General features: G+C 40.7%; 1 protein-coding gene across 1 annotated transcript in view; it reads left to right on the forward strand.

Annotated features, from left to right (window-relative positions):
- Window positions 1-20,270, forward strand: part of furina (furin (paired basic amino acid cleaving enzyme) a) — a 73,751-nt gene that overhangs the window by 21,200 nt on the left and 32,281 nt on the right. The window contains exon 3 of the mRNA XM_070903862.1: window positions 15,974-16,072. Within this exon, the coding sequence (XP_070759963.1) occupies window positions 15,974-16,072 (99 nt within the window). The remainder of the gene's footprint in view (window positions 1-15,973; window positions 16,073-20,270) is intronic.

Below are 20,270 nucleotides of genomic sequence, written 5' to 3' on the forward strand. Positions count from 1 at the left end.
CACCAGGTCGGCTTGTTCGTCTATTTTGGGACTGTTCTCCATTTTTCTTGTTGTCCCAACTTACAGTAACCTCAGAGACTGGTGCGACTTGTTTCTGTAGGTTACAGGAAACATGCATTGTTTTATGCATAGTCACAATTACACAGTGAGAGAGAAATGAAGGGGAACCACACCGTGATGAATGCCTTACAGTGCCTTTGCTCATGCCACTGTAGTGATTTTATGGTGAGGAACATGATATTCCTTCTTAAAATTGATGAATATAAAACTGATTGGTATTCACTATCAATATCTACATGTCATCCCATAAATAAGCTGTTGAACAGAGAGTTTAAGAATCTTCCTATGACCGAGTATCATATTGATGGTGTTGGTGGACTCTAGGAAATGGTTGCGGTTGGCCTTCCTGTCATTGTCCCAGCCACCATGCGGCAGTGTGGTTTGGGCAACCAGAGTGCTGAATCCAGCAGTTGAGGCGGTCAGCTGGACACAGTCGGTGTGTTCAGAGCTTCAGACTGGACCGAACTCTTCAAGAGAAAGGAATGTTCCCCTCTGGGAAGTAGTGTGACCTGAAATGCCACCACAGGAGACACACACACACACACGCAACCAGACAAACACACTTATCGAGAAAACAGGGCACAAGAGGACAAAGAATGGGACACAGCTTTGTGTCAACATCAGGAGGGTTCAACTGAGTGATGTGCCAGTCATCAGTTGGATGACTAAACATGTATTTTGGGAATTCAAAATGAACTCACAAATCACTGTGCCCAGGGTATGTCGTTTTATTTTTTACCACCAAGTTTTATTTTGAACAACATGTTTTATTGTGGATGCATTCCTGCATCTGTCACTATTGGCAAATTTGACACGAATTTGTAAAAGTACTTAACTTGAGTATTTCCATTTCATGACACTTTATTCTTGTACTCCACGACAGTTCAAAGGGAAATATTGTACTTTTTACTCCACTACATTTATCTGGCAGCTACAGTAACTAGTTACTTTATATTTACGATTCTACATACAAAACATTTAAAATGTGATGCATTGAAGAAAATTAAACCCAACAGTATAGAACATTTGAGCTTAAATGACTTAACTAATAACTGATTCAGTCATTTTTCAGGGATATACTTTGAATTAATTGATGTCACCAAACTCTGTGAACTGATAACGATGATTATGGTGTAAATTGTTTTGCCCTAACAGGTGCAATAAAGTTAACAGGAGAAAGCTGTCAATCCAGCACAGTTTATACACTCCCACACAGTCTTGAGAGGTCTAATCCGGCAACGTAAGTGAAAACAGCTGTGTGGGTGGACCTTGGGTGTGGAGGGACGGGAGTCCTGCCGTAGATACCTGCTGCGTGAGTTTTGATTTATAGTTCAGTGTCACATTTCAGCCGTTGATATCACCACCGCAATGCTAAACGCATGTATTGTACATGATCGGGCACTATTGTGCTTTAATTACATTCTCCACAGTAATTGAGTTTACATTCGATCGTTTACTTTGTCATGTAGAGCGATGTTGGTCACATCTGGATGACTTCTATTTTGCCTTGCCTCATTACTGAAGAGGAGACAACTGCCGTGCAATCGCTGTGTACATGCCTTCATTCACAGTAATAAAAAGCGTCAATCGTGTTGTGTGTTTCAACCTGCTTACTTTATGTTGTCTTCACTTCACAATGTTCTCCAGCAGCGTCAGGGAAAACACAGGTGGCCCAAACGGACTGGTCACGGTACTTCATGTGGTGTCTCTGTAGCCACTGTAGCCCGACGTGTAGTTACATTTCTGAGTGTTGGTTTCATCGTGCTTAACACACAACTGTAAATCTGCCTTAACTCACACATGTTCAGTTCCAGCTGTGGGCAGTGTTGGAATGTAGCGGTGTAATTGCACAGTGGGAGCAGCTGAGTTTTTGATTTTGATGTGAGTTTTATTTGTGCGTCTCTGTTGATGCTGTGACAATCAAAACTCCCTCTGGGAAAAATAAAAGTATCCACAGGATGAATTGATGGTGCTAAGGTCACGGCCAGTACCCAGCCACGGACTTATGTGTGGCTCCGTTGTTTTCACTCTCGCCTGCTGTGAGTGAGATTGAGGAGGAGGTGGGGATGGAGAAATGCTAGTTGTCTGTGTGCTCAGACGACGTGGAGCACATCCTGTTTCCATGAGGACTGATCCAGCAATACAGTTGTCTCTGCCATGCCACGCTGTTTTATGGCCGTCTCAACCAGTGTCCCATTCAGACCCAACACACGTTTTTCATTGTGTTATTGCGAGTTGTTTTTGTCCTTTTCAAGGTGTGTTCACCTTACCAGAAGTTTACTGTGCTCGCCAGTTGAGAGTGTGTTGGATTGTCAGAAGCTTCAATACTCTCTGTGACAACAACATCCAAACAGGGCTGTAATCCAGAGAACAGAGACTGACGAAAACAGCTGGGAAAATGAACATCTGTGCATTTTAATTGATCAAATCAGGTCAAGCACACAACCTCTCCCAAACTTTAAAAAATCATTATCTGTGCTCACTTTTATGAGAACTTCAATCTCCCAGAAACAGCTGGCTCCAAAGACTGTTGGACTGAAATACACACCAGCAGGACATTCATGCAGAAATAGCTCAGTTCAGAGGTACACGCTTAGCACGCATCTTGAGAGAGGGCCTGTGGTCTGACGTTGAAGTTAGTCAATTGAGCGAGATGGATATTGCGCTCGTAATTGCATTGCATTCATCTTGCACGCACAGCTCTCTCTCCACTCATGTTCTGTTACCTAAACTGTATTGATGTAGGACTCGATTGTGATGTTTTCTGTGCCAGGACACCACTTAATGTCTACACACTCTCCACTGTCTGGAATGAGCGTCTGATTGATATTATTTTTGTGCCTGACCCAGCGCAGCTTTATTTGACAGGGAGCTGAAATAAAGGCAGCCATGTCACATGAGTTTATTGTTCCTTCACAAGGCAGCAACTGCTTTTCATTCTCATAATGTAGACGGGACCTGAGTTGTTTTGCTCAACGCTGCTGTCTACTATGAATAATTCTGTGTTGTGGCTGCTTTCCATATCTTCCCTCAATTGCTGAATTATTTGGTTGGAAGAGCTCATTTGTTCACACTGCCTAGGGGATGGAAATTATGAATAATTTTGTTGATCGACATTCACCCACATACAGTAAATGAACACATCAATTTCAGATCAGGAGGAACAAAGCATTTCGGCGCGTGCGGCAGCAGTGCCGGCAGCAGCTGGACCCGGTTTGCGCGTGACCTCTATGTCGATTTACTTTCATAAGATTAGAGAATGATGGCGTAAAATAAACCGTGATGACCCATTGAAAAGCCCAAACCAATTACTCTGAAATAGACACAGCTTTCAGCTAATTTCAGTTCTACTTAATTGCTGTTGATAGTATTTTCACTCAGCTCCATTGTAAATAAAAGAGTACCATACTGATTAATGTTTGCTCATTATTCTCAGGGCATTACATGCGTAGCACATGGTGCAGATTTCTTTCAAGCTGCAAGGGCAAACTGCACTTTATGTTTCATTAACTCATCTGTTTCACTACTGCATCTATTTTGCAGATTGTGTGTGTATCCTTGAGGTCTTACAAACACGTTGAGTGCATTTCCTTCCTAATGAAACATTTGCATAGCTGATTTTTCTTAAAAGTTTGAGCCCTGCACTGTTTATGTCCATGTTTACATGATGGCAGCCTTTGCTGGCACATTGCCGCGTTCGATCTATCGATCAGTGGAATAGTGCAAAATGATTGGCAGGACTGTAGATCGCGTTATCAGCATGCATGTGGGTCCTTTTGTGTGTGCACGAAAACAAACACAACGGGGACCCACATGTAAAAACATTGCTCCGTAGTGCTACTAGTGGCCAAAAATGCCAAAGCTCCTCCTTCACTAAACTTTCTTGTCAGGTTTTTTCTGTCTCTGCTGAGCTGCGTATGCAGTGATTGTGGGAAAACATAAACCAGTCAACAACCTGTTGTCATAGTCACATCTAAGAAATGATCTCATTGTTTTCAACAGTGATTACAATCCTTCTTATGAATATTGAGGTGTCCAAGAAGAGATTCAACAAATTCCTTATCAGAACCAGCCTGTCCTTATTTGCTACATGGGTGTAACAACATTTAAAGACGAAAGATATTCAGGGAAATGATCCTTCACTCACAGGATGTTCTTTGGTTTCTTTGAAGAGATAAATAACGAAAGTGCTTTCAGAAATGGTCCATGGCCGTTTCCTGGTACTGTTCACAGTCGTGATGTAGATCATTTATGGGAAACGTTGATGTCAGTGCAAAGCTTAAAAAATGTAATCTCCACCAGGTTGCTGGAAAATGGGTATGCCTGTAATGTGTGTTTTATGCACTGCTGATGATCTGTCTCATTGTGCTGGTCACATTGTGCAGACTGCCCTTCCCTCAGTAAGAGTAAGCCAGTTATTAGGAAGTGTTAAAAATATGTTCATTTCACAACCTTTTTTTTGTGTGTTTATTTCAGTACTTCAGTACTGTGTGAGCAGTCACAGGATCAATTTTTGGCAGCATCAATTTCTCGCCTGTTGCCACATGTTTATCTGTGAAATTGACGTTGGGACAGATTTGAGCAGCAGGAGGAGAAAAGGTGTGTGTGTGTGTGACTCTGTGTGTAGTGGCCTATAATGCACCAGTTACTCATTATTGGATCAAATTGACCATTAAGTCTGGAGAGGAAGCAGCAAGAGGATTTTGTCCAAATTAAGAGCTCTGCGATAACATTATAGAAGCAGAGAGCTCCGGCTTGTAGTCTTCCCTCGAGCAAGACAATAGCAGTGCAGATAAGTAATGACTGATGAGACAGTCGTTCAACCAGAGTGACGTGCTCAACACTGTTTCCATATCACCAAGTTGAGATGCGCTTTGCATACCGTACCACATCTACATCAGTTATGTCTGGTTGGTGTCATGTTTTGAAAAGGTATGTGGCACTACGAAAGAATACAGGGCATAAGAAAAATAGTTCTGCATTCCTGAGGATGATCTTGTTTCTAGCTTTCTGAGTAAACCAAATACTTTGTCACAATCACTTGCTCTCTTACGACATGCCGTGTTGTCAAAACTGAACTGATTTCCATAGAAACGACGGTAACAAACAGTCTTGGAGGGCTTCCCCTCTTCAATCTGTGTGGTGGATCGTGTTTTGTGATCTGTCTTTCTTTCACCCCACTTCACCTACAGTGCAGAGAGGAGGAGTACAATGAGTCGGAGGCTTTCTGTAGAGTGAGGGGGATCACAGGCGGTAATGTGCCTCGGGCGTTGGCAGCAGTGGGGACGAGGTTGTCGCTCAATTTCATGTGAGCGTTGTGCAACGGGACGTGATGGAATAACCAATTCAGCGATAATGAGAAAACGTTGTTTGAAATACAGTATTTCCAGAACATGCAAAAGTTGACAGATGAATATTATCCTGGTCAGTTTCATCTGTTTCTTTCTTTTTACCCAACAAAAAATTCCAAATGAAATCACAACTACAACGATAATGGAACCGAATCTTTTTTCTTTACTTTCACCTTGTGGAGTTATTACGTCTTCTTCACATTTTTCTCAAAGTCACTCTCAAAATGCTGCTCATGACAGTCCATTAAATTGAAGTGCAGAGGGGTTGGCTACCTGTGGTGGGTGCAGAGACAAAAGGGCCCAGTCCTCTGAGGAGGGAGAGGACATTGATGGAAATGTTTTAGACAGAGAGTTGTTAAGAAATTAAGGGTGTGCAGCTTCTTCAAATGGCCCCTGCGGTCCTTCATTGGGGTCAGAAGAACCTGTTTGGTATTTCTGTCCAGCAGCAGCGCTCTATCAGTGCTCTAAGAGCAAAGAGGGGAGATAAAATTAGACGCCGGAGTTAAATCTTATTAGCTCCTGTCACACTGGAAATCACCTTTTGCTCCATCTTCATGGTGTGTGTGTGTGTGTGTGTGTGTGTGTGTGTATCACCTTTTGCTCCATCTTCATGGTGTGTGTGTGTGTGTGTGTGTGTGTGTGTGTGTGTGTGTGTGTGTGTGTGTGTGTGTGTGTGTGTGTGTGTGTGTGTGTGTGTGTGTGTGTGTGTGTGTGTGTGTGTGTGTGAGAGAAGGCTGTGAAAAACGCAACAGGTTATTAATGAGATGTTATATTTGAAACGAAGACTCTCGCAGTTACGTGTGTCCTTGCACTCTTAAGTTTATACCCCAAGTGCTCTTTTGCCAGTTTTTAACGCACTGTTAACTTCATAGAAACAGCTTCAGATTCAGCTGTCAAACTCATCGTCAAGGACATTACCCTTGTGTATACCTCCTAAACTGACCTTTAAACAAGCTAGAAACCTCCTCAAGTGATCATTTTTTAAAATGAAAAACAGAAAGCAGGTGATGAGACTGAAAATTTCAGCCTCACCATTTAATTCAGTGGCTCTGCTCATATTTTGAGACTCACCGCTGTATTAATATCACTGCTCATGCTTATTCATCAGTGCACATTAATTCTGTCCTACCCAGGATTTTATGCAGCGTGCTTTCATGTCTACTTATATAATGGCGTTTATTCCAGCACTCCTGGCAGGGGGCCCTTGGGGCTGAGAGACAAACTATCTCAGTTGAAATGCCAATGAATTCATGCTAAATCTTCTCTGTCTTCCTCATCGCTGTCACTCTTTACTTCATCCTACGTGGAGCAAAAATAGCTTAAAGGCAAACCCAATACTTGGATATACTGTGTGCCATAAATATGTGATGTTCTGTGATTTCCAGGAGTTATTTCATTTCCTAAAACATTTCCTTAGATGTTCCCGTAGACATTTACATGTGCGCACACACAAAAACAACAGATTACTGTTTGTCATCAATTTTAGGGAGGAAAATGGATAACATGTTTACGTGTGTTGCGTGTTATGTTAGCCTAATTGCAAATGGACACACTCCAAAAACCTTAAAGGAATTGTTCAACATTTTGAACAGGAAATGGGTTATTTGCTTTGGCAGCCACCATGAGGTTGCCAGACAACCGATGAAGATCCCCAGGAAGTGACTGCATCCGGCCAAGAAATAGTCCAACACATAAACAGTGAGCTGTAGAGGTGCTGGTAGGTGGATTTGTTACCTTTCAACAGAGCCAGGCTAGCCCCCCCCCCTCTCAGTCTTTGTGCTAAGCTAATTTGCCGCTGGCAATCTCCAGTTTTAAAAAGTAGATTTTGTCCTTATTTTGGTCACTTATACTGAACTGTTTAATACAGATTCAAAGCTCAGATTAGATTTAGTATTCCCTTGTGGTGTCAAAAGCAATCATACAGTTTGCACTCTGAGGGATAGAACTGCCTCCCTCGTGATAAAAACCTGCTTCCTCCCTGTCCCTCTTCAATTTCCTCCTTCTCAGTTTAGCTTTCTCTCCTTTTCAGACCCCGTCCCCAACACACACACACACACACACACACACACACACACACACACACACACACCTGAAAATGGGTTTGCACAGCTGGCCTGCCTTTCTGCCAAACTACACTTCGTCATTACATGTTCTCTAAAACTGGTTAAGGCTAGCGATGGATGCAGTCGAATTCTTCCACTAATGAGGATGAGCTCATCAATGCATCTGCATAAGAGTCGTCTACGTGTTTGGAGAGATTATCTCTGAACTGTTAATATGACTCTAATGCTGCAACCTTTTGATTTCCAGCAGACTGATCATGAAAAGTTTCTGGCTCTAACAGATTTACCAGACAAGTATGATCAGAGATTAATCATGTTGGAAGTTCTGTGACACAGATCACACAGCAGACTGTTGGACCAGCTCTTTTTCATTTTACACTTGATAAAATGATGATGGGTTTTCTTTGAAAGTCCATACGTTGGGAATTCAATTGCTCTTTTTTCAATTTAATGAAAAACAGCTGAAAATCTCAATAGATTTGCACCGCCAAAAAAAAAACTGAACTCCCTGTAAAGACGCGTGAAGTAGGCCACAGCGAGTGGAGCCGTTGCATAAGTAGGGTTAAGACTCTTTGTAGTGTTTTGAAGGGTGAGATGTGTTAAACTGCTCATGCTGCAGAGTGAACAGATATTTATCTACACTGTGGAAATTAACATTCTTCATTTTTAATCCAAGAAAATGGATTAAATAAAATTTGTAAAACATATTAGATAATGCATAATATTGCTGAAAAGTGACTTGCAGTATTCTGTTTAGTGCAGCCTCATTTTCTTTTTTTCTTCACACATGCATGTGGTTGAAGAGTTCTGAATTATTATCTCAGTTTGGGAGTACTTGACTTTAAATAGGTATCTAAGATTAAATATATATATTTTTTTCATCAGCATGTTTAAGTTCAACTGGAAGAATAACATTTGTTCAGTGACAGTTGCTTTATTCATTGTTATGCACAAAGGCACACACTCTTTGCATTTCTGCATTGCTAAAATAATCGTTGGTCCAGCTTGAGCAGGAATTTTGCTCCATTATTTAAGGTCGAAAGGTTTAATGCATCAACTCGCCTTTGAAAACCACACGAGTTAGATTTCATTCACTAGCAAACTCTTCAGGCATAACCTGTTCATTGTGTTGGATTAGTGCAGCGGTTTTCAAAGTGCGCCGAGGCACTGCAGCGGCCTGGGAGGTGATTACAGAAAAATGAATTAAACAGTTTAAATATTAATGAAAATAAAATGTTACTTAGAGAGTAATTCGAATTAAATAAAGTAACTCACAAAGACAGGCAAGCTGTAGCACAAACATGGATGAATCACAATGGATGCTGTGGATGAATCACATCCTGCTCTTGACTTTTGCTGTTACCAGTGAAGACTGTTGACAGCTGACTTCCCAGATTCATGAAGCACTGGAGGGAAAAGCCTGCATCCCAAGTTTCTTCTTTTTTTCAGAGGAAACATGATGAATCTCAAGACCAACAGACTAATTACTTTAAGGCCGCATCAGTTACAGTTAACCAAATTTTTTAAGTCACCTGTCACATCGGACATCCACCAAATTGCATATGATAGCTGAGGAATTCTTCCTTGTGGGATGGCTATGCAGTCCACTATACTGACTGAAGCAAGTGATTGATGGTTGTCTGACAGCTCAGTCTGAAGACATTTAAATTATATTTCAAACTGTTTAGGCCTCGGATGATTGAAACGATTCAAGTCCATTAGTGTAGAAGTGAATCACACCCTGATCAAGACTGTGAAGACTTTTTTTAGCTGTTTTGTTATGTTGAAACAAAGTTGCCCAAGCAGAGCAGCATCTGACTTGAGCTTTAACATCCCAGACTTTTACCTCGGAGATGCTGCAAGAGATGGCAGCGAGTAGACTCGATTTTTATTTGGTAATGTTGAAGAGTTCCCACTGATCACAGTTGCCTCTTGTCTAAAGGAGCACGTCTCTGCTCTGAGAGGTTATTTTGAAAAAAATACTTCCCAGACTGAGGTCAGAACGACTCGGCCAGAAACACTTTCACTGCAATACCTGCTGATTGTAGCTCTGCTTGGGACGAACCAATTCTTTGAGATGACATCTGACTCCACCCCAGGGCTAAAGTTCACATCTCACACAGTCAGTTGTGGTCTGGTGGGGAGGGGGGTGCGAGAGTGTTCAATCATAGGCCAGAGGGTCATGGCTATTCTTTCCTTTTACCACGTCTTTTCGTTTTGTCAAAGACTGATGTGGAGAAAATATACCTAAAAGGGGAAATATCCAGAAGCACGACCAAATATCCATGACTTAGCTAATCAGGTCGCTGGCCACGTTGTCTTCCTATAACAGTAGAGCACCGAGTGATTGCGTGTCTGCTTCGTATGTATTGACCTTTCTATAATTGATTATGATTGTCTGTGCGAAATCTGTACAACTGGGGCTGTGGTGTGGTAAGGCCTGCGTAACTGCGTGTGTGCGCCGTCTTGTGCTTATCTGACTTTACCCTCACAGCGCCATAAAGACCTCGCTGTGAAGAGTTAGTCATCTGAGGACAGCTCTCATCGACCCGTGAGCTAACAGCCCTCCAGCAGTTCTGCCATGACACTGTAAACTTTTTTTTACCCCCTCGTCCACTCCATAAAGTCGAGGTGTGCTGCAGTGGACGAGCTGTTGTACTAATGCAGAGGCCCAAAGAGGATGGAGCATACAATAAGCTAATATTTGTTTATTTTTATTAGTGATTGGATGTATTTTTTATTACTATTACATTGTAATCTCAGAGGTTTGCCAGGAATATAAGTTGCAAGAATCAGTGTTTTTATTTGATTGCATCAGTGTATTTAGTATTTATCTTAGTCTCGAACATTGACATTTACTGTGTACCTACAAGTTAATAAGTACTAAAAATGTCATGGGGTTTGCCAGCGTTGCATCACATCACAGCACGATGTCTGTCAACATTAAAGCTCCGCCAGTAAACATCATGTTTCCCTGAAATTATGCAGACACCCTTTCACCAACAATTATCAAGAAACATAAGCTGTTTCATGAAGTATGACTGATAATGTAGCCGCACTACAAAGATGTGTGTCCCTTACTCCAACCTCACAACACACACACGCTCATCTTCTCAACACGACCACCATTCAGTTTAGCTCTTTTCCACTTCAGGAACTCAACGAGCCGAAACCTGGAAGGTCGTATGTTCTAGGTTCTGCCTTGTTTTCCACTTTACAAACCAGAATGTTTTGGATATACGTAATAATTGAAAAGTTATAGCTGAATGGCGATGTGGGGACAAATGTTGTGATTTTTATGCTGTGTTTGGTAGGCGAGTGCCATTCAGTTGTGGGACAGACAACAATGGGGAAAAAATTGCTAATGTAGATTTTCTTTTACATTAAATGTCAATAGAAAAGCCCTGCAGCTCACTCAGAGGTTGATGGATGTAGCAAAAAGAGAGGGCACTGGTGAAGCAACAGAATGCAGCAAAATCATTTCTCACCTTTTTTTTCCTTCAAGCTAAAGCTAACTTTATTGAAAAAATAGCTCAACACTGGAAATTTTACATGCTTGAGAAAATACTGACTAGTCAGCACTGTGCCCACGATCTACAGTTTTACATGTTCAAATGTCTGCTATTCTGAATCAGAATATCGGCTTTACGTTAAAACAAACTTCCTTGCAGTTCTTATCTAAATACACGTCCTGCGTTATTAATTGAGGTGTTTTCTGTGTTGCAAACTATCTGTCGGATTTAGTATCAACTCCTGAGCAGTGCCGAAATGTAGTTCACACACACAAAGCGAGGCAGAACAGTGGAAACAAAAGCCGCATGCGTGACAGTTGCAACACCTTGAGTTACGGGCCGTTAAGTTCCTGTAGTGGATAGTCAACACAATGGGGGAAAATTGAGTTTATGATCCCTGAGTCCCTATTCATGAAAAAGAAAATAATTTTCTTCCATTTTCTTGCATATTTTGCGGGATAAGAGCAAGGTCGGGTTGCAGAAGTGGTAAAGCTAATCATCTGCAAACAGCAGAGCACGTGGAACGAGGCAATCTGATGTAAGCAGAAGAATTTTATTTGCTGTGCAGATCAACAAGATGGAATAAAAGTTCAGACTGAAGGAGATACAATATTGTCAACCGAAGGACGAAACTGAGACATGATAATCACAATCGTGGCTTTTGTGCACACGAACCCTCAGTCAGCTACATAACATTGAACCAGGTACTGTACAGTATGTTATGGGGGCTTTAACTGAGGCACTTTACTTTGGCTGAATGATGGTCTCTCTAATCACAATGTCAACTTTCTGCCCCCCCCCCATTGTCATTGGGGTATTTTCCAGCCGTCCTTCCTACTCAAAAACCCCATATTTCACCATAATCATCTTGTTTTTGTCAACAACGTTAAATGGACTAATCTAACTTCTTCAGAACAATCGACGTAACCGCTGGACTGTGCCAAGAATCATTATATGTATTTACTGTATAAACACAGAATTGGAATGTGGCCGGCAGCTAGTTGAAAATGGACTGTGTGTTGATAAATACGGTAGCTTGAGTTAGCCTTATAAGGCTTTATAAACTTCATAGTTTATTCCAAAATGATTTAGATGTATTTGGACACATTTCCTGCACTCTAGCCACCACTTCACCTCCACCTGTGTACTTCTCTGCAGTGTAAAGGCTACCAAAACTGTCGATTTAGCTCATGTTCTTATTAAGTAGATACACAACATAGATGCCAAACAAAACTAAAGGTTAATGAGTAAAGAGAGACAGAATGATTGCTGTGGGACGTATAATGACAGGGGGGAACAATGAGGAGAGAACATGTAATGACGAAGTGTAGTTTGGCAGAAAGGCAGGCCAGCTGTGCAAACCCATTTTCAGGTGTGTGTGTGTGTGTGTGTGTGTGTGTGTGTGTGTGTGTGTGTGTGTGTGTGCGTGTGCGTGGGGGCGGGCTGCTTTTAGAGCAGCTCTGCCCTGCTTTAAAAGAAACTGTTGGTCATGTCCAGCTGCCACTGTGGCGTTCTGTACCCCCTGTCCTACCCATTCACCGCACTGAGTAATTACACTCCAGCCTCATTACATAAACAAGTTGCTGAACTATTTCAGGAGGCTCTATCGCTTGTGCTCTGCCTAAGTCTCATTTTCTCAATTTATCTCAACCCGCTGATGCACAAACAAAATATGGTAATGCCCCAACATGATGCCCTTAAATCAAATGCAGTTAAACGTCAAAACTGAAGGGAAATGTGTCATGATTGATGTGTCCGTAGTTTTAACTGCAATAATGGCCTCCCCTCAAGTGGTATTACCAAAATCCACAGGCTTTGTTTTTGACATTCACGGCTCCATATGGAAAACAGTTTCGTATAATTTCGTCGCAGCCCCTAAACCTCTTTCCCAATTTGTTTCCAGACGTTGTTTGGCTCTTTTGTAAAACATAATTGTGTCAACAGTCACAGGAGATGAGACACCAGACCTTTTTGATAAGTGCTCTCCCACAAGGTAAATTTGGCAGGCGGGGAGGGAGCAAACATGCAAACAAACCAGCAGACAGTAATTTTCCACTGTCTGTTACCATGCATTTTAATGAGGTTGATGGATTAATGCCTCACTTCAGTAATAGGCCACTTGGAGAGCACCGGTTAAGCCTGTTGTGCTCTATCAGCGCCCGGCTTATCGCATCAGTAACGGTCACTCACAAGTCCTGATCCGACTGTTTCCACATAATTTTTCCATCTGAATGTCTTTGTCGTAAATGGGCCTTTTTTCCAGTGGAAAGCAGTTAAACCCCACAGAAACAATGTTGGTCTTAGATTGAATGGTCGAAAACATAAACTCTTAAGTGTTGTTGCTGATTGCCAGATGATGATTGGGCTGCAGGGTAGACATTTAGCAGGAGTAGAATGGACTTCATTTTGTTGAGGGAGGTGAGTGTGTGCATACGTTTGAAACAGTTGAGTTGTTTTTAATGCGAGGTGATCTTTGTCCCTGTATGTGTGCATTTATGCATATGTACAATGTTTTTTTGTTTTTTTATCTCTGTCCAGTCTGAGGAAGCTGTAGGGTGGTTGTGGTAATTGTTGCAAGTCTCCATGCAAGTTTTCTATCCATTTTAAAATCAATAATGACAGATTATTTTCTCAAAGTGTAGAACTTCTTTGTACTGTTTGGGAAGTTCTAATAAATGTCCCTTGAGTACTGGACGTTGCTGTATTTAACTATCAGGTAATGATTTCCTACAGTACCCAGCATTACTTTTGACAACCTCCAGATGTTTGTGAGCTTGCAACACTTATCGGACACCTATATTTAGAAGGGAAGAAGGCAATTAGCAGAGAGAGACTGTGGCTTTCCAGGTGACAAAAAGTAAAAGAGGCACTGTTAATAATAGTAATAATAAAAACCCAGCACTTGTCGCGTCTGCATTAATAATATTATTATTATGCATTTGTTGATGCTACTGTTGTTGGACATATTGGGGTGAATTGCATAATGTAATTTCGCACAGAATGATTAGTTTAGAAAGAAGTTGTTTCTCTTTGATTCTAATTTTTCTGACACAAAGACCTGATGTTTATCTCCATTTTTCTTTTTTTTCTCAAACGGCTTTGTTGTTGGCCTGGAAATAACTGACATTATGTTGTCTTTGAGATATCATGTCTAATAGAAAATAACACAATGGGCTCAAAAACATGAGATGCATCACCAATAGCTTTGTTTGCTTTCAACTGTGATAAGTTATCGACGAAAACGTTGGCTGAATGGATGAATCGACCGTCAACGCTTTGTCTTTAAGTACATCTTTTCATTGGTGTTAGCATTATTTAGAGTTGCTTAATGGATCCTGCCTCTCTCCACCCATGTTTTTGATCAGTGCCCCACCTCCCAGACTCTTATCTGGGCTAACACAATGAACCTACTACCTGCTCTTATTCTTCTCTTCTCCAGGGAAGGTACCGTCAGCTCAGCTTTAATGCCTTTGGATGACAGCGTTTTATCCTCTTTTATATCCTGCATTTTCTCTGTGGTTTTGTTCTTTAATGGTTTTACACAGACAAACAGACTTGTGGTGGTGGTTCCACCTCTCAGCTGAATATCACTGTAAAGTGTGTCTTCCCTCTTGGTTATTGCCTCCCTATTGTCCTCTGTCTTTGTGTGCAGGGGCTTTTTGTGTCAGGCTGGCTGGAATCGGTCTGTTTACTGTGATTAAATGGGAGCAGAGGAGGTTGGGGGACTGAACCGTGACTCTTTTAGAGTGGAGGAAAGTTGCAAAGTTTACATCCTGCAGTGGCTTAGCTCTACATCAAACTTTGCTGGAACACAAAGCATCCCAGTCTGTTGTCAAAAATATATGTAATTGTTTCTCCTTTTTTAGACCTCATCTTCGTATATATACGTTTATGCTGCTCATTAATATGTTAAAGTCTAAACATAGAGACATCTACAATCTGTGAGCAGTGGTAATTTTGTTTATGACTCTGTCTAAGTGCATTTCCCCATTTTCTCTTACGTGAAATCCTTAATTAACAATTCAGAGCATATGGAGCCGTTAACAGCACCTGAGTTCCTTCATAGACGTTTGATTGTTTGGCTGCTAAACACAGTATTTAACTGTGAATGTAAAAATGTTCCTTAGGACTCATGTCCTATCTGACAGCTGCACATGTACCATGTTCTCTTAATCTAGATTAGATGGTTTGATGATTTTTTTTGTCTATCAATTAATCTGTATACCATTTGAATAATTAATCTATAAATACCCCAAAGAATTTGAATTTACAGTGATATTGATTAGTAGAAGAGTAAGCAGATCCTCACATTTGAGAGGCTGAAACCAGCAGCTGTTGATTGACTTTTGATAAATAATTTAAATTATTAATGGGTTATCAAATTGTATTCTCTGTCAATCCATTAATTGGCTAATTGTTTAAGCACTTGTGTGTCTTCCCTCTTTGCTTGTCTTTGCTCTGACTACGTATTCTTTAAGTAAGGTGTGTTACTGCTCAATATTAATGACCTCGATTACACAGTGGTAAAAACTGGCCTGAGCAGAGAGGATTATGGGTCATCTATGGGGTTTCCCACTGGGGAATATGTATCAGGCTATTGTGGTGGTACCAGGAGTTGGAGGGGGTTATTGTGAATGAACACAGGGCTAGCTGTAACTGTAAATAAAATGACCTTTGATGCTGCTTTTGGTCGGTCGATGCAGAGGTAGGGCCCTGTGGTTAATGCTACTTAAGTCTCAGTAAAATAAATTCCTAAATGGATTGATGTTTTAATCCAGGCAGTGTTATTAATGTAAGGGCCAACTTCACTGTGTGACCACTAATTAATGTGAAGGTCAGATGTCTACATGTCATACATGTTTCTGTCATGTCCGCTGTTTTGTACTGACTGGTGTTCTGCACTTAACGAAGAGTTATTTCATTCTTCATTTAAGCTAGTATCACGTGTACTGTGTGATAACTGATCATATCTCTTTGTCTTTTTCAGGTATTTGGTGATTATTATCACTTCCAGCATCGTACAGTGGTGAAGAGATCGCTGTCGGATCACAGGGGGACACAAGTCCGTCTACAAAAAGATCCCCAGGTAAGAAGTTTTATTTCAAGGGCTACAATTGATGGACTGTGTGTTCGTGGATGTGGACGAGGTTTATTGCTGTTTCGGAGTGTGCTGTTTGGGAAGAAGGTGTGTGTGTGAAGGTGTGGGTACAGTTGCTGTATTTGTAGTGTCATCCATGAGTGGTGGTTGTGGTGTCACCGTTTGTGTAGCTACAGATAACATGCTCAGAGGGCTTTTCTTTCCATTTGGGAGGAAAATTAATTAGGTATTTATTCAGCATTTGACCCTGTAAAACAAAGTTCATCCTCTCTCTGGACTCAGAATGTGGGTTTTAAAGCTTGTAAATAATACTTTACATATACGTTTTTTTTAAATTAATGTCCTCTTTTAATTGCTATTGTTTGGCTGCAGTGTAATCATGTGTCGATATTTTGTGCAGTGTGCGCTATAAACTGAGGCAGCGGCTCATTGTGACAAAATGCAACAACCTGTTGTATATCCTCCCTACAGATGATGTCGTACTACAGGGCTTTGAAAAACTTTTCATTATTAAGAAACTGTGAGTCCATATGTTATCCTTAAACCAATTACCTAAACATCATTGTCTTAATTCATGAAAATAATGTTCACTATTATAGCCATGTATTCACCCATTACTATTTAGAGTGGTGTTTTTGACACGATAAAATATCAAACTTGATCTTTTTTATTGTAACATTATATGGGATTGATTCATCAATTAAAATCTCAGAAAGCTGTTATGATTGATGATTTGAGGTTAATTATTCCGTCAGTCCGTCCACTAAATGGCTACTGTGTGTAGTACAAGATGAGAAGCACAGCAGCAACAAAGAGAAACAGCCACAGGGCAAAGAACCAAACCCTTAGCCCTCATTTGTCACCTTCTTTTTTTAATGGCTGTCTCAGGCGAGCCACAAACGTTCACACTGCCTGTTTTCCTGTCACCTGAGTGCTCAAAGGTGAGCTGGTGCTTCCCTGCGGACGCTCCACATATACGTATACTCCTTTCTGTGAAACTAGTTCCTCCTCCTCGACTGATCTGTAATTTCATATTTCTGTATTTTCATCGGGAGAGTTTGAGGTTGGTTTGAAAATGAGTCTTTCCCTTACCCCATCAGGAAGGACAAAGGGAAAAGTGTGAAATTAATATTCGCAGCTATGGGAATACAAGGGAGTGTGCAGCTGAGACAGAGGATGTATGAGTAGACGACTTTTTAAAGAATCCGATAAATTGAAAATACTGACAAAATATAACAAACCTTAACAACCAATAGGGTAGTTTGACGGGCCAGATGACCTTAGCTCACAGCAGCTAAGTAAATGCACCTGAAGCAATGGCGTCTGGAGTGCTAAGCAAAAATATCAGAAATATAAAAATGTTTTTTTAAAGTAAAGAAATATATTTTAACTATTAGACTTATTAGATTAGATTATTTCATTGTTTAATCGTTTGACATATAACGTCAGAAAGAAGTTTAAAGATACCCATCATACCCCCAAAATATTTAATTTACTATGATGTAAAGACAAGGAAAAGCATTTTCACATTTGAGAAGCTTAAGCAAGAAAATGTTTGGATCTTTTACTTGGTTTTAAAATCTTAAAAGGATTGCATTTATACAGCTTCACAATTAGCCTCTCATTCGCCCATTCACACACACACCAATAGTAGCAAGCTACCATGCAAGGTGGTGGCCATCAGGAGCAATTTGTGGTTTAGTGTCTTGCCCAAGGACCCTTCGAGGGGTGGACAGGAGTAGCTGGGGATCGAACCGCCATATCACAGCTTTACTTCAGTGGTTTCCATAATATTTAGTGTAATATCTGTGGATCTGGGGAGTTAGTCTATTGCCTCTCATCATCTGCAGTAAAGTGTCAGTTTCAGTTGACAGCAGCACTTGAGAACAGCTGTGTAGCTGCACAATGTTGCTGAAACAAAGACAAAACAGTCACTTTTTAAAAAAACTCAGAGCAGCATACCTTGCAACGCTCGCTGTCACTCGCTGTCAATGTGAAAGCTATTAATTGGAACTGCTGGCTGCTACTTATTTGTTTGTGCTCCTCCATGGTTCACTGGCTGACGACGTTGTGCAATCAGGAGAACATTTAGATGTTTTAACAGTAGGGCACTTTTGACAGATGGCGTACCCAGAGCACAACGGGTTACAATGAACAATGAACATGAAATGGCTCGGGCTTTGTATAGCTAATAGTGATCAATTGACTCCAATACCGATCCAGCAGATCCAGCTTAGGCTCCTCTACTCTGTTGCTGAGTCGTCCTTTGTTTCCTTCCATTTTTCTGCCTTCTCATAAGACTGTCTCTTCTCCTTTCTGTTATATGAACAGGTTTGCATCTAAATTGCATCCAGCTATTTCAGTAAATAGAGAATTTCAAGGACAATTATAGTGATTTAGATAAACCTCCATATAAATCTATAATAGAGCAACTGCAGAAGCATCATATACGCCAAAACTATAAATAAGTGAATGAAACCTGCCTCAAGGTACCTCTGGCCATGATATCATGCCGTGCAGAGACACAGTACAGGTGCACACTGGGAATAGAGGAACCTCTGCTGGGTTTGTTTGCGTCCACCACCCACTTTGGGATTTCCTTTAACACCGTGGCACCATTTCCTGTTGTTGAATTCCTTTTTTCCCACAGCACGTCAGAGAAAGTGAAAACTGTTCAGGAGCGGTCAGGTCAGCTTGTCAGTTCCTACAGGAATTACAAGATTTAGTTTTTATTTATTTGCTTTAATCAAAGCAAATAAATAATTTGTTTAATCAAGGGAACTTTACAAATGCTGCAATCGCTTGCAATTTTTACTAAATACCGCTCGGTTTTTATGTATGGACTCTCTTGCATCTAAACATCGATACATTTCTGTAACTGTGCTGCAATTCTTATCCTGATCAAGGCTTTTACAAACTAGCAGATCATTGCAAATGTGATTCACATTTACATCAGCTGCACAGTTTTTCTGAAAGGGGGAAAACATTTCAAAAATATTCCTAATAGGAGGGTTTTAAATCCTACAGAGACTGTCCCCGCAGCTTTTTAAACTGGTCGAGATGAAGCCCGAACAAAAGGCTCAGGCTCAAACTCTCTTTGAAGAGTGTCTAATTACTGACAAAAGCACCTGGACCTCTGCCAGATCTCATAGACTGGCTAACAGAACCCTGTTAATAGGGTCTATTGAAGATTTAAAGCTCGGGTCTATCTGCTACCTCCACGCCTTCTACTGTCCTCTGTTTTTTATTCTGTTGTTGCTTTCTGTTGTTTTTGTGGCCACTTTTGTTTAGTTTAGTTGAAAAATAGAGGATAGACATGGGAAAGCAATGAAACATTGATCTTAACCATTTAAGTATCATTTGTTTGACTGTGGTCGAGGCTTTTATTGCCAAGGCTTTTTATGACTGGCAAGAATAGTAGCAGCTGTAACATAAAAGATCTTTAGCATAAATATAAATGACATACTGACCTGTAATATAATTGGTATTATGTTCCTTTATGGTAATGATGCTTTATTTGTGGTTTCCATTTGGCCGCATGCTATGTTTGTATAATGAAGGAGGACAAAGCAGTGGGTGGGCAAAATGAGTCGGGTGGGGAATCTATTTATTGGGCGGGTAGGACTCTCCACCTAAACATGCACTGAGCAGTCTGTTTGAGAACATTAGTTCTGCATTGGATCGGTCTGGACGCACGAGATAGATGCCGTTTTCCATTTTCAAAGCTCATTTATAATGAAAATGCTGTTTGTCAACTTCTAGGCTCTGTGTTCTGTCACAGACTATTAGAGAACTTTCAAAAGGCTCTTCACATGAAAATTGCAAAATAGAAAGTGGAAATGTTTGTTGTTGCTCTCCTGCCAAAAGTAGGAAATCTGTTCAGTATGAATTATGAGTTTGGCGCTGAAAAGTATGACTTCTGTTGTTTCTTGTCCCTGTTTACTCTGAATATTGAGAGGGAAGAGAACATTTTGTTGAAATCACTTCTAAGTTCAGTTTAATATTGAAAAAAACATTGTTCATTTTGCAGAATAGTCATGGTGTACTATATTAAAAATGATTGGTAGGTAATGTAAGGGTGCTATCAGGGAGATATACTCCTGTAACTCTACATAAAACTTACAATCGATCCATGTGCTTAATGATTCATTTGAAGTAGTTTGTGTACTGAAATGATGCATTTCTT

Source organism: Enoplosus armatus, chromosome 1, assembly GCF_043641665.1.
Source record: "Enoplosus armatus isolate fEnoArm2 chromosome 1, fEnoArm2.hap1, whole genome shotgun sequence".
Taxonomy (NCBI): Eukaryota; Metazoa; Chordata; class Actinopteri; order Centrarchiformes; family Enoplosidae; genus Enoplosus; species Enoplosus armatus.